At 38.8% G+C, this 17,271-nt stretch overlaps 1 protein-coding gene across 2 annotated transcripts in view; it reads left to right on the top strand.

The window, feature by feature from the left end:
- The window catches only part of clcn2c (chloride channel 2c), a 36,144-nt gene extending 21,244 nt beyond the window's left edge, over positions 1 to 14,900 (top strand). For both annotated transcript variants that reach the window (XM_079886085.1, XM_079886084.1), the window contains 7 exons: positions 24 to 148; positions 515 to 617; positions 3,787 to 3,854; positions 4,308 to 4,346; positions 4,507 to 4,611; positions 4,702 to 4,788; positions 13,066 to 14,900. In XM_079886085.1, coding sequence (XP_079742211.1) covers positions 24 to 148; positions 515 to 617; positions 3,787 to 3,854; positions 4,308 to 4,346; positions 4,507 to 4,611; positions 4,702 to 4,788; positions 13,066 to 13,209 — 671 coding nt within the window. In that variant the 3' untranslated portion in view covers positions 13,210 to 14,900. The remainder of the gene's footprint in view (positions 1 to 23; positions 149 to 514; positions 618 to 3,786; positions 3,855 to 4,307; positions 4,347 to 4,506; positions 4,612 to 4,701; positions 4,789 to 13,065) is intronic.
- The last annotated feature ends 2,371 nt before the right edge of the window (positions 14,901 to 17,271 follow it).

The raw sequence follows: 17,271 nt of genomic DNA, 5'->3' as shown, positions 1-17,271 counted from the left end.
ATTGATTCCCTCGTGTCTCTCAGAGTCGATGCTCTTGCTGGGTTCTGTCGAGCGCGCTCAGTTGCAGGCGCTCCTGAAGCAGCGAGTGCAGGACCGGCGAGGAGGACTTGTTCCCAGCATGCCTTGCAGCTACAGGGTTCACTTCCAGGTCAGACGGTGAACGCTTGTCTGATATAATAAGAACAGCTGTTGCTGCACTGTTCGAAATTCCTTATTATTTTAATTTCCCACAATTTCCTGCAATTAATTGAGTCTGAACTGCAATTGACTTTGTATGCATTGTTTTCTGCATACAGCATTTCATTTACACAGAACCAAAGACCAAAACCATCTTTTCTAGAACTTTAACATTATTTTACTGATATCTCCATCACAGATATCTAGTTCAGGCATTGACAATGGTTGTGTGTGTGTGTGTGTGTGTGTGTGTGTGTGTGTGTGTGTGTGTGTGTGTGTGTGTGTGTGTGTGTGTGTGTGTGTGTGTGTGTGTGTGTGTGTGTGTGTGTGTGTTTAGACGTCCACAGAAGAGTCTCCATCCACCTCGGCTCATCCAGACTCCTCTAAACCTCTTAAACCTGTCCTGAAGAAGTCGGCTGTAGAGGAAGAAGAGATTACAAGTAATGTCACAATCATTTTATTCTAGCTTCATGCGTTCGTTTTGGTCAAATATTTTACTCCACAGTATGCAGTTTCCCATCAACAGCACACACTGTCACATGAACTGAAGGAACAGAGGGCTTAAATGCATGAGGAAGGTAATCAACAGAAATAGAAACAGGTGAGGACTAATTAGGGATTATGCTAACGAATAGAACCAAGGGTACGTTTACACGACAATGATATGCTTAAAACTGAGAGGGTTTTCCTGTGAGTTTTCCGTGTTCAGACGACACCATTGTCAAAACGATCCCCATTCACACGGATCCGTGAAAACGATAAAAACGCTGTATTCTGCTGCCAGGCCAGTAGGTGGCGGTGAAACACTGTAGATTAAACACGTAATACGCATGTGCACGACGTCATCGTCTTCAGAGATTCACGTTTTTGTTGTTTACACAGAGACCGTTTTCAAAAACTTGCACTTTGAAACCCGTTTGAAACTTTGCGTTTTCAGGCGCCCAACACGCAGTTGTCGTGTAAACGAACGGGCAAAACGCATACAAAGCTAGATTTATGCCTATTTTTTCACATCTTCATGGACACCACCAGGGCTTGACATTAACTTTTTTGCTCACTAGCCAATGTGGCTAGTGGTTTTCCAAAGTTACTAGCCACACAGCATTTTTACTAGCCACATTTTTGTTGTTGTGAAATTACCTGATAAAAGTTGACTATGGCGTGCTAACATTTACTTGAACTAGATTTACAACCCTTTTAAATGTAAAACCACTGTACACACCCAAATCAAGACTACATAATATATAACAATACAGGTCATTATCATTAGCTCTGATAAGGTTGTGTGTAAAACTCCTTTTTTTAAATAAAACCATGTATTATGTATTATATGTTGCCACATAGCTCCACCGGCATACGACTAACTCCAGCAGGGCAGCTAGCTGTCTCTTCTTTCTGTGTTGCCGGTCACTATAGCGTGCAAGGCAACACTGTGTGCATGTAATACTCATTAGGGCTGTCAAAATTGCTCAAAAATGACTTTCGAATATTCCCTCTAAAAAAAAAAACACACATTAGTGGGCAATAGGCTAAACACATAGCCTATTGCCGCAATAGGCTATGTGTTTAGCCTATTGCCCACTAATGTGTGTTTTTTTTTTTAGAGGGAATATTCGAAAGTCATTTAGTTCGCTCAAATTACACACAGTTTGTCATCTTGTCATTTTGTCTTATAATGTCGAAGCCTTTGCGTGCATTTGCCTATTCGAACTATTCGAACATCTGGTTGCGCATTTTGTCAATTGGCGCTTACGTCAATAACAGGACAAATTAATAGAAAGAGACATAACTACTTGTATAGGTAGTTTATTTAAGTTTAAACATATTTGACAACGTATTACCTACACAAAAAAAGTAAATCAACTGTCTCTCGCTCGCCCTCACCCTGCTGCGTTCACGCCGGACTAGAGATGCGCGGTTGGCGGTTACATAAACCGCGGATCGGGCGGATGACGTGACGAAAATTTATATTTTAAATCAATTCGGGCCGGTGGCGGGCGGTTGAACCAATAAAATGAAAAATATATGTATACACCAATCAGCGGAAGGCGGGCGGGTGCGGTTTTGAAAATTGGTCAAAAACGTTGGTGCGAATGGATGGCGGACGGATGATGAGTTTTGTGATGCGGTTGCGGATGAAATAATAGCCCATCCGCGCATCTCTACGCCGGACACGAATAGCGCGTCAGGCGCGAGTGATTTCAATGTAAAGACGCGTTTATGCGCGTCTGGAGGTCTTGCGGCGCGAATGAGGCGTCACGCTCTCTGCACATAACGGTTTAAAGGAACAACAACAATAAGCAAATGTTGAGTGCTGATCAAGAGTTTTGTGCAAGCAATTTAAGGTCACGACTTATAGGCTTCATTCAGTGATTGAAACAAATATTATTAACATTAATTGAAGTTTTACAGTATATAGAACCGACATCGAACGCTCCGAGTGAGCTGTGCTGTGGTAAACGGAACTTTTCCTTGACATGAAACGGTAAATAATCAAACCAGTGGAAGCCTGCAGTGCATGAAACTGCTGTATCTAACCTACCTTATTCGTGCAATATCTATTCAGTCAGTACAGTAGCCTACACTTTAGTAATGTTTCTGTTTAATGTGTCAACGCTTCTTCCTGTTACCTGTCCCTGATCCCTCAGGCAGCGCGCCCACTCGCAAAGCAGACAGCCGCGCCTCTGCTACCGCGGGTGTGTTTTTCCACATTCGAATATTCATTTTCACCTTCGAAATTCTGTTTTTTAAAACTATTCGAATTTAGAATATTCGTTGACAGCCCTAATACTCACGGGAGTTGTAGTGTTGTAGTGTCGTAGTGTCACACTTATTTCAGATGCCTTTTGAAAAGACTACAATTATTCAACCCGCCAAAGTGGCTAGTTGGAGTGACTATGTTACCCGCCACGAGCAAAATCCACCCGCATTTGGCGGGTTGGCGGGTGTTAATGTCAAGCCCTGGACACCACAATGATTTCCCTCATGTGGAATATTTTTCCTTGTAATTATGTTTGGTTTTTAAAAATGGCAACTTCTGCTTCTGTGTAGATGAGAGAATCAAAGTGTGTGTGTGTTGTGCTCACGCTACATTATGGCCAAGCATTCGCCCTTAAAATAGCATCTGAATAACATGCACCACTGACTTTAGACGAGGTTTCTGCTGGTCAGTGGCGGAATTGTTTTCTGAAACTGCAAAATAGCACCAGGGAACGTTTGCGCCGGAACACGCCTCCTCTTTTCCCTGAACCGCCCCCGGGAGCGCAAGTTCATTCCCTAATTTACCGGCGTGCGTCTGTGGAGGGAAGAGGCCGCTGTGCGCGGTGAGAAATAGGAATGATACATGCGTCGCTGTACAAAGTCTATTGGTCTGGGTGCGAGAGAGGGCCCGGTGTGTTTGACTTGAAGTGGCGCTGCACAGACCGTTTGGTGTGTGACATCAATGAACCGCGAGAGCGATTGGAAAGCTCCTACTATCGAACACACCTACTGTATTGAGAAAGACGATGACAGACTGAAAGCTAAACTACATGTGACCGTGACTCATACACGCAGCGGACGTACAGTACAAACAGCGCATTCAGACCCGTCTCTTGTCTTCTCTCTCAGATCCGTATGACTCTGGCATCAGTTTGAAGAAGCTGTGCTGTTCTCGGCCTGACGTCGATGCACTGCAGGTGAATCTCCAACACACACACACTGATGCTGCTCTCCACATTCACTGCGGTGCTTTTGAGGAGGCAAAATCGCCTTTTGAGGAGGCAATTATACTGTGTACATGTGTAGGGCCCGTGATTTCTGTGATGTGGAAAATTTAGTCATAAGATTAGTACAATATAAGATGGAATGTCATGGAATTTGGATGAATAAATTGAAAGTAGAGCTATTCGATCAAGTTACGATATGTCTGTGATAATAATAATAATAAAACAACGTACGTGAGTGTGTGTGTGTGTGGTGCTGGTAAACCCTACGCTATGGGGACAAAATGTCCCCACAAACCAGGAAATGTTTGGACATTTGGAAAAAAAATAATTCCCCATGAGGAAACAAGCTAATAAATCATACTTAAGTGATGTTTTTTGAAAATGTAAAAATGCAGAAAGCTCTGTAACATCTTCTCTCTCCAGGACTACCCAGACACAGATGATGATACGATACTTCAGGAGGTGAGGACATCTGAACACACACACACACATGTACACACACACACACACACGCACACACACACACGCACAAACGCACACACACACATGCACAAACATGCACACACACACATATATACACACACATACACACACTCATTTACATCTCTGGTTTTGAATGTAGATTGAGGAGTGGGAGGAGCCACTGCTTGACGAGCAGGTGAACTTCAACAACTGCAAGATTGACCCCGCCCCCTTCCAGCTGGTGGAGGGCACTTCACTGCACAAGGTCAGATTCAAAAATTCAGAACATCAAAAAGAGGAAAAAAGGTGATTTGCTCTGACATTCCCAATCAGCATCTCATTCTCTCTCTGACAGACTCACACCATGTTTTCTGTGTTGAATCTGGATTACGCTTACGTCACCGGTATCGGACGACTGATTGGTGTTGTTTCACTGAAAGAGGTGAGAGTTCAGCAGACGCACAACAATCACATAAAACAGTTCGAGCTGAAAGCATCTGCACATCCTCATCACTGAGGTTCTTCATTGGTTTATTGTTTAGAACAATTAGAGAACATTCAAAAGAACGCTCAGAGAACATTCAAAAGTAATGTTCAAAACATTCAAAAGTAACGTTCAGAGAACATTCAAAAGAAAACATTCAGAGAACATTCAAAAGTAACATTCAGAGAACATTCTAAAGTAGCGTTCAGAGAACATTCAAAAGTAACGTTCAGAGAACATTCAAAAGTAACGTTCAGAGAACATTCAAAAGTAACATTCAGAGAACATTCAAAAGTAACGTTTAGAGAACATTCAAAAGTAACATTAGGAGAACATTCAAAAGTAACATTCAGAGAACATTCAAAAGTAACGTTTAGAGAACATTCAAAAGTAACATTAGGAGAACATTCAAAAGTAACATTCAGAGAACATTCAAAAGTAACGTTTAGAGAACATTCAAAAGTAACATTAGGAGAACATTCAAAAGTAACATTCAGAGAACATTCAAAAGTAACGTTTAGAGAACATTCAAAAGTAACATTAGGAGAACATTCAAAAGTAACGTTCAGGGAATATTCTAAAGTAACGTTCAGAGAACATTCAAAAGTAACGTTTAGAGAACATTCAAAAGTAACATTAGGAGAACATTCTAAAGTAACATTCAGAGAACATTCAAAAGTAACGTTTAGAGAACATTCAAAAGTAACGTTCAGAGAACATTCTAAAGTAATGTTCAGAGAACATTCAAAAGTAACGTTCAGAGAACATTCTAAAGTAACGTTCAGAGAACATTCTAAAGTAATGTTCAGAGAACATTCTAAAGTAACGTTCAGAGAACATTCTAAAGTAACGTTCAGAGAACATTCTAAAGTAATGTTCAGAGAACATTCTAAAGTAACATTCAGAGAACATTCAAAAGTAACGTTCAGAGAACATTCTAAAGTAACGTTCAGAGAACATTCAAAAGTAACGTTCAGAGAACATTCTAAAGTAACATTAAGAGAACATTCTAAAGTAACGTTCAGAGAACATTCAAAAGTAACGTTGAGAGAACATTCTGTAAGGCCCGTGAAATTGGTCCAATGGAGGTTTTCCAATAACACAGGGAAGGTTATCACGTGCTCTGTCCTTACCCATGCAAAGTATTTGGTTGGTTAAATTTACAATACATTTAGTTTTGTATTCTCTCGTTAATTCATCTGACTCCATAAATGAAAGGTTTTAATAATATCTGTGCCTCACTAAAGGTGAGTGAATATTTGACTATTCCTTTTAGCCATTAAATGAACAATGTCAAGATCCGTTAGAATAATCGAATGTAACATTTTAATGTTTCAGATATCAGAAATTAATTCCACAATCAATTCAAATATCTAGAACATGGTTATACATTGGTTACACCAAAGAATCTTACCCAGCTTGTACCTGAGATAGGGAGAGAGAAAGAGAAAGAAAGAAAGAGAGAGAGAGAGAGAGAGAGAGAGAGAGAGAGAGAGAGAGAGAGAGAGAGAGCTACCACCTATTCCGTTTCTCACCAGCCAAGTACAAGCAGCAGATAGAGCAAGCACACCTTCCTTTATACTGTTTGCCCAGGTGACATGGGGGATGGGGAAGACCACCCTCAAATGGCTTAACCAGTTTTCTCTAAACTTCTATAAACCTTATTACCTTTTATTTTATCTATCTGGATATGAGATATCTGTACCACTCACTTTGAGACCTTTTAAATGACACCAAAAACATACCAGTCAATCATAAACATTTACATTAAACTATGTTCTTTTGTGAGTTCTTTGTTGTTTCTGGGAGGAAGTCAGGCTGTATGGGGAGGTCGAATGCTAATTAGCCAGCAAGGCCCTTTTGTCTCAGATCAGGGCCCCAACCAGTATTTTCAGTCTTACAGATCCCTCCTTGATCCCGTGGGTCAAATTCTGATGAACACTTACGGGGTCACAGTAAGACGTTTGTTATAATCCTTGAAGATGTAGCACAAAAATTGTCTTTGCAATGTTGGCATCTGTAGAAGCTCAGTGAGCTCAGTGTTCACCTGCAGAACACCTGTTCACAGAACACCTGTTCTCACCAGTGCATAGCTTGAGTCCAGCAGGTGGATGAATACATTCAGGTTCTCTTCCTGCAATCCTGTGACGTGAGCAAAGTTCATAGAGTCAATCTGGACCTTTAGTGACTTGTTCAGTTGACGTGTCATTCCATCATGGGGAAACTTCCGCTTCCTTGGCACCTTCTCCACGATGATGATCTGACCCTTCTTGACCAACCCTGTCACCTCCAGCGGTACGGTGGTCTGGGCAGACCTCAGTGGACGAAGGGGTTCTCCTTGGTTCACACTGCTTTGTGTGAGACACCTGAAAAGCATCTTAAATGTCCGCTTCACGATTGAGCACATATGAACTTACAGTCGTAAGGAAATGCATAGGAATGCATAGTGCAATAAAGCAAAATCATGTCATGTTCAATGTAAAATACCATGTTCATGTCAGCAAATGTGAGTGGTATATTTGGTCTCATTAATTACCTGATTTTTAATTACCACGCCAATAGTACTCCTATAGAGGGTCAATAAAGGACAAAGGAAGATCTTACAAGCTCTTACCCTGTTTCTAGAAACATTTCAATAAATGGCATTCTAACAAATCAACCAGTGCTGGGTTAAAACAACATTTCATGAAGAGTGTCAGCTAAATTTTGGTGTAACCAGACATAGAGATTCAATTGAATTGATGTCCAAAACATTGTTGCGAGTAAAATGGACAATATACAAATAAGCAGAAATCAAAATAAGTTTCAGAAAATTAAAATCAAAATAAGTTTCAGAAATGTTTTTCTGAATTACTCAAAGGAATAAGCAGAAATCAAAATAAGTTTCAGAAAATTAAAATCAAAATAAGTTTCAGAAATTAAAATCAAAATAAGTTTCAGAAATGTTTTTCTGAATTACTCAAAGGGATAAGCAGAAATCAAAATAAGTTTCAGAAAATTAAAATCAAAATAAGTTTCAGAAATTAAAATCAAAATAAGTTTCAGAAATGTAGCAAGAGGTCGGTGTAAACCAATCAATGGTTTTGTGTGAGAGTGTTTTTTAGAATGTCAGAGTGTGTTTTTGTCTGTGTGTGTGTGTGTGTGTGTGTGTGTGTGTGTGTGTGTGTGTGTGTGTGTGTGTGTGTGTGTGTGTGTGTGTGTGTGTGTGTGTGTGTGTGTGTGTGTCTGTGAGAGAGTGTGTATTGATCTGGCTAAGTCACAGTCGATGACAGAGTTGAATTGTAAATTTTTGTAATTGATTGAAGCGGTCTCACTTCAAATTTATCCATTTTAATTATGTTTCTGTTATTAGTGGTAAGTTGAGAAATCAGGGGCCCTCTGATCTTCCAACTCCCACCAACAATCATAGAGTTTGAAATTTAATGGCAGGTCTGCCTTAGAATTTGTCTTGATTTGTGACTGTAGCCATTCAGTTGTTCATGTGTGTTACATTAGTTGGCAGTTTGTTGTGAATAGCGTATGCTATTCTCTGTGTCTCTGTTAGACCATGATCATGAGATCAGCTCCACCTTGTGTGTGTGAAGCCATCTGGATCTGTTAGTGTGAAGATGACACATCTTCGTCTGATGTGTAGTGTTCAGCCTGGATAGACCATCTACCCCAGGTGATGATGCTGTGAGGGTAAAGTGATGGAGGTGTGTGTTCAGTGTTTATGTCTAGGAGATGGGTGGAATATAATCTATAACAATTGTGTTGCAAATTTAGTTCCAGTTCTAAACTGGGAGGCCATATTTATGTAGTGATGTATAATTGTGAGATGTGAACAGCCTCTTGTAATGTCTTTTCACCCATCTCCCGAGTCTCAGGTTATGTTCTAACAATTCCGCTGTCCTGGATTAGTTCCAGGTGAGCATCTTGGCATCCGTCTTCTCAGGAATTTGCAGAAGTAAGCCTGAGACAGGAAACAGAGGAGAGCGAACCACAGACAATTCCAATATTTCACAAACATTAAATTCAGACGCGTGGAATTCTTTTACTTGTTCCATTATCATGTCAGTTGCATTTTTTAATTCCAGTTGTCACATGAAACTTAGTTTCATTGACCAAGTCTGAATTGTTGCTGTTGTTTCAGTGTGTTGTGACACCTGAAGCTGCTCTTTCAGTTCAGCCTTTAGTCCGCTGCATGATCAGTGCAATGCTCATTGCTTTCTCTCATTACAGCCAGATCTGTTATTGTGTCGTTCACACATTTTAGTTATTTTTTGACCTGCAAAAAAAACTGTGGTACCTCTGTCTGCTATTTAGCATTTTACACCCTCCTTGTAAATGTACTTTTCCGATTAGATAACATTTTAGTTGTTGCACAATTTGGTTTGCTATTACCTGTGCCACAATTCTAGCCGCTATTTAGCATTTTACACCCTCCTTGTAAATTTACTTTTCCGATTAGATAACATTTTAGTTGTTGCACAATTTGGTTTGCTATTACCTGTGCCACAATTCTAGCCGTGTTTTCTAACGATGAAAAATAAAGGCATACTCCGCCCCTTTTGGCACTGGGTAGCACACAAATGAAATTCTGTTTCAGAAATTCAGTTTTAATGACGAAAGTCACACTTCTCCAATTATTATCCTACTCTGTGAGTGTAATATAATGTTTATTATAATTCAAGTTATAATATAATTATATTCTTTAACAATACAAGTCAAATTATATTGTTTTCAGTCTCTGAAGAGTCTCTGGAACAACTTAACGCATGGTCAAATCTCTACTTGTTCTCATGTCAATACATTTGAATATGAAAAAGGCTTTTCTGGCTCAGGGCTGATAAGATGTACATTTGCTGTTTCTCTTATTTCTTTTCTAGGTTTCAAATACATTTTCTTCTCATTTAGTCTTTTAAATGGCCATTTTAACGTTTGGTTATTCTATTTACTCTTACTTTATATTTTTCCGTTTATAGACAAGGAAAACTATATTGCTCCGAGTTCCTTACCCAGGTCTCCGACACAAGTGGCCAGTCCCGAAGATCAGGAGCAGAGGCAGTTGGCTAATTCTCTAGGATTTTGCCGAACACGCACAACAATCAAAGAGACTTTTTCATAGCCCCCTTGGGTGTCCTTCAAGATCTTAATTCAATTGTTTTACTTTAGTAGGTTTTGGCTCTGAATTAATCAAGCCTGTACATTTATCTAAAGTAACATTAAATTAGAAAAGAAGACATCGGAACACATCCACCCACCCAAGTCGCCAGCAAAACTCCCTGATATCAGTTGTTAACCGTCGTTAACCTCTGACGCAGCTTGTGGCAATATATGAATCCGTTAATCTATTTTGGAAAAAACAAATCTCAGAGTAATTCAGAATACATTCAAACATAACAATATTTAGTTCTCTGAAGCCTTAAATATAAAAAGATTTTTGTTTCAAGATTAATGAGATGCATTCGTTTCTGATTTTCCGATTTCTTTGTCTTGTGATTTACATCGTAGCCACCAAATTTAGCATAGACACACGTGTTTAATTCAGTTTTACACAGGACACACGGCCTAGAATACAACATCTACAACCCTTTTACCTAAGTGTTCCAAATGCACTCACAGCAAAGCAATAGAATACGACATCTATATCACCTTTGCCTAAGTATTTCAAATACACTTACAGTAAAGCAATCCTGTGTTAAAGAATAAACTTTAAATTAGCCTATGTGCATCTAGCACAAACAACTATAAAGTGTGTTCTAGCACAATGTGTTAAGCACGACTACAAATTTGAAAATCCAAACAGAATATGCATTGCTCAGAGTAGTATCCTCAAATATTTGAACAGCTTGACATCAAAATCAGGATGCACGCGATCATAGCTAGTTATAACGGCGCCTTTTTATACTTGTATTATCCCAGCGTGTTACAATGTTTTAGAGTTTATTCTGCCATCGTTTTTACAGACTCGCCACATTTAACAGCTCCTGTCAGTTGTGTTGGATATATTTTAGAGATTACTCTGCCATCGTTTTTACAGTCTCACCATATCCCCAACCACCTAACAGTGATAACCAAGCAAAATTTTCTAATTTTCACGAATTTTTGACTAGATAGCATATCAAATACTTTAGAGGTTTACTTTTCAGAGGAACTGAAATAAGCCAAATTAAATTGAATATCTTAATTTAATTCCATCAATGTTAAAGTTTTAGCATTTAGCATTAGCCTTGAATGCAGCATGGTCAATAGCATTTAGCATTAGCCTTGAGCGCAGCATGGATTTAGCATTTAGCGTAGCCTTGAGCGTTTTGAAAGCAACATGGACAATAGCATTTAGCATTAGCCTTGAGCGCAGCATGGCTTTAGCATTTAGCGTAACCTTGAGCGTTTTGAAAGCAACATGGACAATAGCATTTAGCATTATCCTTGATATTTGAGTTTTAGACTGTACATCATATCATCCTGTTTTCCCGAAATTTTCCTTTCATAAACAATGCATTGATCTGCCTTTTTATTTATAAAATCACGTGTTTTCCGATCGTTTACAAACTTAGATTTCTCTTTCTGTTGTTTGCTCGTTCTCATCACGTGTTGCTAGTGTTTAAACAAAGCCAGATACAACAATGGCCGGAAAACATGTGGCTGATTTTAAAACTTTTAGGCTTTACTTTTTTCAGCTCTTCATCGAGTTATTAATTATTTGGAAGATGTTATTCTTATTTTAGGTTTTGCTTCCTGTTGCTTAGGCAAAACAAGGAGATCTTTAAAATCTAATTAATCTTCATCTGGCTGCCGCATCAAACATTCCTTCAACACTTCTAAAAATGCAAAGAAAATTGACTTACCACAACCGCAGAAGAAAGAGAAGATGTTCTCAACCTCTTGTTGATTTTAAAGTCCCAATACTTGCCGGAAAGGACGTTTCTCGTGAATCTGTTTTGATCTGTTTTGAGATCACGTCGAGGTCTCCACTTGTAAGGCCCGTGAAATTGGTCCAATGGAGGTTTTCCAATAACACAGGGAAGGTTATCACGTGCTCTGTCCTTACCCATGCAAAGTATTTGGTTGGTTAAATTTACAATACATTTAGTTTTGTATTCTCTCGTTAATTCATCTGACTCCATAAATGAAAGGTTTTAATAATATCTGTGCCTCACTAAAGGTGAGTGAATATTTGACTATTCCTTTTAGCCATTAAATGAACAATGTCAAGATCCGTTAGAATAATCGAATGTAACATTTTAATGTTTCAGATATCAGAAATTAATTCCACAATCAATTCAAATATCTAGAACATGGTTATACATTGGTTACACCAAAAAATCTTACCCAGCTTGTACCTGAGATAGGGAGAGAGAAAGAGAAAGAAAGAAAGAGAGAGAGAGAGAGAGAGAGAGAGAGAGAGAGAGAGAGAGAGAGAGAGCTACCACCTATTCCGTTTCTCACCAGCCAAGTACAAGCAGCAGATAGAGCAAGCACACCTTCCTTTATACTGTTTGCCCAGGTGACATGGGGGATGGGGAAGACCACCCTCAAATGGCTTAACCAGTTTTCTCTAAACTTCTATAAACCTTATTACCTTTTATTTTATCTATCTGGATATGAGATATCTGTACCACTCACTTTGAGACCTTTTAAATGACACCAAAAACATACCAGTCAATCATAAACATTTACATTAAACTATGTTCTTTTGTGAGTTCTTTGTTGTTTCTGGGAGGAAGTCAGGCTGTATGGGGAGGTCGAATGCTAATTAGCCAGCAAGGCCCTTTTGTCTCAGATCAGGGCCCCAACCAGTATTTTCAGTCTTACAATTCAAAAGTAACATTCAGAGAACATTCAAAAGTAACGTTGAGAGAACATTCAAAAGTAACATTCAGAGAACATTCTAAAGTAACGTTCAGAGAACATTCAAAAGTAACATTAGGAGAACATTCTAAAGTAACGTTCAGAGAACATTCAAAAGTAACGTTGAGAGAACATTCAAAAGTAACGTTCAGAGAACATTCAAAAGTAACGTTCCCATAATGTCTGAAGAATGAAATGGAATGTTTCCTTAACGTTCACATAACCAAAAAAACGGAATATTTTGAACTTTCAATGAACCATCATTTTTTTTCATAACTTAATAATAGAATAAAAGAGAATTAAAAGAAAACATTAGCAGCTGTTCTCCTGTGTTGAAGAGAACATTAGCAGCTGTTCTCCTGTGTTGAAGAGAACATTAGCAGCTGTTCTCCTGTGTTGCAGCTGCGTACAGCCATCGAGGGCTTCCTTCCAGCCGACGGCGTGAGGTTACGCCCCGTTCTGGCCAGTTTCAGAGACCGAGGCGTCAGAGGAGCCCGGATCGAAACCGCCGAGCTCCACAAACTACTGGACCATCAGGCCAGCTAGAGCACCAGAACACCAGAACACCTCAGGCCGGCACAGGGGAACGAGAGGACGAGCGCACACACGCTTTCATCTTTCTGCCCAGACACGTCCTCAGTGGAGAAAACTGAAGTAAATACTGTTTTTATTCATTTCTGTTCGAGTTAGTCTGTAGTATTTATAATTAGCTGTGTGTAAAAGCAATAGAAGTCAATGGAAACGTGTGTGTTTGTTGCAGAAACGGACTGAAAAAGTAAAAGAGTTTATTGGTGCTGTTTAAATGTGTTTATATTGAATGTATAATTGTTTGTTTTTTAATTACCACATTTTTAACAGAATCAGCCCTGAATCCATTTGAGAGTTTTTTATCTAAAGCAAACTTTTAAAGAGGTCATGATATGAGAAATCAAATTTGCCTTGATCTTTTGACATATAAAAGGTCTTTGTACCATTAAAACCTCCTGCAAGTTTCAGAGCTTAAAACATCCTCCTCATTATAAACTAAGCATTTACTTAATCAAGTCCCAAAAATGGCTCGTTTTGATATTGCGGGATCTGTGATGTCACACAGGCAAATACATTTGCATATGACCTCCTCCAGAGCAAGACATCGACCAATAGTTATACATCATCACACCATAGACCCCGCCCACTGCCGCCATAGGCCCCGCCCACTGGCGTTCAGTCTCTTAACGGCTGACGTTTGAATCAATAAACGTAATTTCTTTTTTTTTTTGTATCAATATTTATTTATTGATCCTTATTTATTTCATTTCAAATACAGTTTCTGAATGTTATTTACATATAAAAACACTTATGCTATTCATGATCAAGTATCATATTTAATGGAAACTTATTTTTACCGTTAGTAACGTGAGGCAAAAGAATGAAGGATGAACTGAAATTCACGCCATTTCAACACAACATCTGCTCACGTATTTGAAGGCTGCTATTGGATCATCGAGGCTAAACGTCATATTATGTGATTAATGACTACGCATTAGTTTACGGAGAGCTTACGACCTACTAGCTACGTTCTGCCTTACGAACAAATGGTGCAACGGAATAAAGTACAGAGTTAGTTACAAACTAGGCCTCTAGTGTGGACTTAACTTTCCAATTTAAGAAAGAACTTACGAACAGCTGGAGCAACCCGACCCTGATCCACAAACCATCAGTAAATCATTTCATAATGCTTTGTCTGTAAATTATGATTTAATGTGGATAATATTTTCAATGCCGAGTTTCCTGACAACCTTAAAGGAGCTGCACCTTAAAAACGGTCATTTCAGACAAAGGCTCAGAATTAGGGTTGAAAATAATTGTCTTTCCATATATATATATTTTTTTTTGTGTGTGTGCAAAAAACTTCATTAACATTATAAGTGAACCTCAAGGAGCATATTAAAATAAAATAAAAAATCCATGTCATGACCCCTTTAAAAGGGTTTTTAAATGACTCTTTTATGATATTTTAACTTGTTACTCACCATGAAAATATCCACGGTTCAAACGCCAACCAACCGAGCAACTTTTTAATTACATGTTATGCTTTTGTGAATGGATGCACGTCCACACCTTTTTCCATCTGGTTCAGCATTAGTGTGTGTAAGTGCACAAACATTCTCTACGCTTGTGTGTTATGTATTGTATGTTTCATGCTAACGGCTGCAGACACCAAAAGTGAATAAAACAATCTGAGAAAATGAAATCTGAGAGTGACTGGACATTTCATTTTATCTTATATCTTGTTTTTCATTCAGTGAAAGTGTTGTGTTAGTTTATCCTTACGCAAAGAAAATATATATTTTCTTATATTTTTGATCAATATAGTAAATTGTTTAATGTATGCTGAAAAATACATTCAGTTGAGTCGTGTTTATTTGAGTGGCGTTTACGAGGAAAGTTGTGTTGGTATTACTTAAGGGTGCGTGTTTAATTGGTCAAACACAAATTAGTTGAGTTTAAAATACTCACAATTCTCATGCAAATAGTTCCCTCAAATTTTTTTGTTAAAAAAGGCAGTATTTTTTACAGTGTGTGGAAACTGATTAAAATAAATTTCTCACACGTTTTAAGTTAAGTCGTTAATGCAAAGACATTCACAAGATTGTTGAGACTAAGATAGAGTGTTTCATTTTAAGTCACCATTATGCTGATCGGTGTTTGCTTTAGTTGTGCTCTTGCCGTCTTAACGTTAGTTTTTCCTCGGCTGCTGAAACTGTGTGTCTGTAAGGAAGATCCTGGAGATGATCTGGTGGTCTGACATCATCATGATTGACAGATCTCATCCCGAGGTTTATCACTGATCAAAACTGTGTTGGTCATTGAATACGTTTAACCCTCTGATGCTGCTCGCGTGGAGGTCAAAATGACCGATTCTTTTTTTTTAAAAGCTATACTTTAGTTTGATAATGTTTTTTATTTAATATTTTGTATTTTGAGGGGATTCTATGGCTCTCAATTATATTTATGGAATAGTTATAATCCATTTATTACCCGTTAATCACTTTTTGAGACCTGAAAATGAAATTCCCAACTTAAACTGTCATAAACCTTGAATCTTTGGAGCAAAAAGACTGAAGTTCGGTGTCTTTTAAAGACGACACTTGGCAGATCATTGCAAAAAAAGTGAAAAAATTTGAAGAAAAAAAGTTATAGATGTTAAATTTAATATCATGAAAAATGCACAAAAATACCATTTTAAAATTTGTTATGATATATATATTTTCTGAAACATGTTTGACTCTAAAACTGAGAAAATCAAAGCTATAAATCTAAAGTCCTGTTCTAAATGTGAGGTTGATATCTGATGAAATGATCTTTCATGGAGATGTTGTTCGGCTGCAGTACCAAACGCTTCCAGTAGAGGAAATCCGTCTCCATTCATTTCCACTGCACAAACAATACAAGTGTGACTGGTTTTTCAGAACTATTTAACCTGTTCGAATCATGTACATGATTTTTTATATTCACACAGCAAGTGCCAAAACCTTTACCAAGTTTCGTACCATTCTGATGAAGTAAAAAATTCTAGAAAACGTAAAATGTTTTACCAATCAGCACCAGAGGGTTAATATTGCACTGCTGATCCTGAGACACACACAGACATCAAGAGTTAATGTATGAATCTCAACAACGGAGGCAATGCATTCTGGGAGTCGTCCTAGAATAAAACTCAACTTTCATGCGTATTGTCCAGCATGTTTACTCATGTCTGAATATAATGCTCCTGAAACTCTGCGGGTGTGTTTTGCATGTGTGTTATCTGTGCGGTGAGAGACTGCTGGAATGTTGTGTGGGCTGGGAATAAAGGAGTCGAAAGAGACCCTGGGGAATAAAGTTCCCGCCCTAGATAGTGCATCTCTACGCTTTACACCGGACGAGCGGATCCTGTTTTACCAGCCGAACCCTGAAGCCTCGAGGCATCATGACTCTCTGCCGTCTGTCAGTTCATGAAAAACAGATGATCATAACTCCATAACCCCATCCACACTGATCATAACTCCATAACCCAATCCACACTGATCATAACTCCATAACCCCATCCACACTGATCATAACTCCATAACCCCATCCACACTGATCATAACCCAATCCACACCGATCATAACTCCATAACCCCATCCACACCGATCATAACTCCATAACCCCATCCACACTGATCATAACCCAATCCACACTGATCATAACTCCATAACCCAATCCACACCGATCATAACTCCATAACCCCATCCACACTGATCATAACTCCATAACCCCATCCACACTGATCATAACCCAATCCACACCGATCATAACTCCATAACCCAATCCACACCGATCATAACTCCATAACCCCATCCACACCAATCATAACTCCTTAACCCAATCCACACCGATCATAACCCAATCCACACCGATCATAACTCCATAACCCCATCCACACCGATCATAACTCCATAACCCCATCCACACCGATCATAACTCCATAACCCAATCCACACCGATCATAACTCCATAACCCCATCCACACCAATCATAACTCCTTAACCCAATCCACACCGATCATAACCCAATCCACACCGATCATAACTCCATAACCCC

The sequence above is a fragment of the Squalius cephalus genome (genome assembly GCF_949319135.1).
Source record: "Squalius cephalus genome assembly, chromosome: 11".
Classification (NCBI taxonomy): Eukaryota; Metazoa; Chordata; class Actinopteri; order Cypriniformes; family Leuciscidae; genus Squalius; species Squalius cephalus.
Note: the sequence above shows the minus strand (reverse complement) of the source record. Positions and strands in the feature narration are given on the sequence as shown.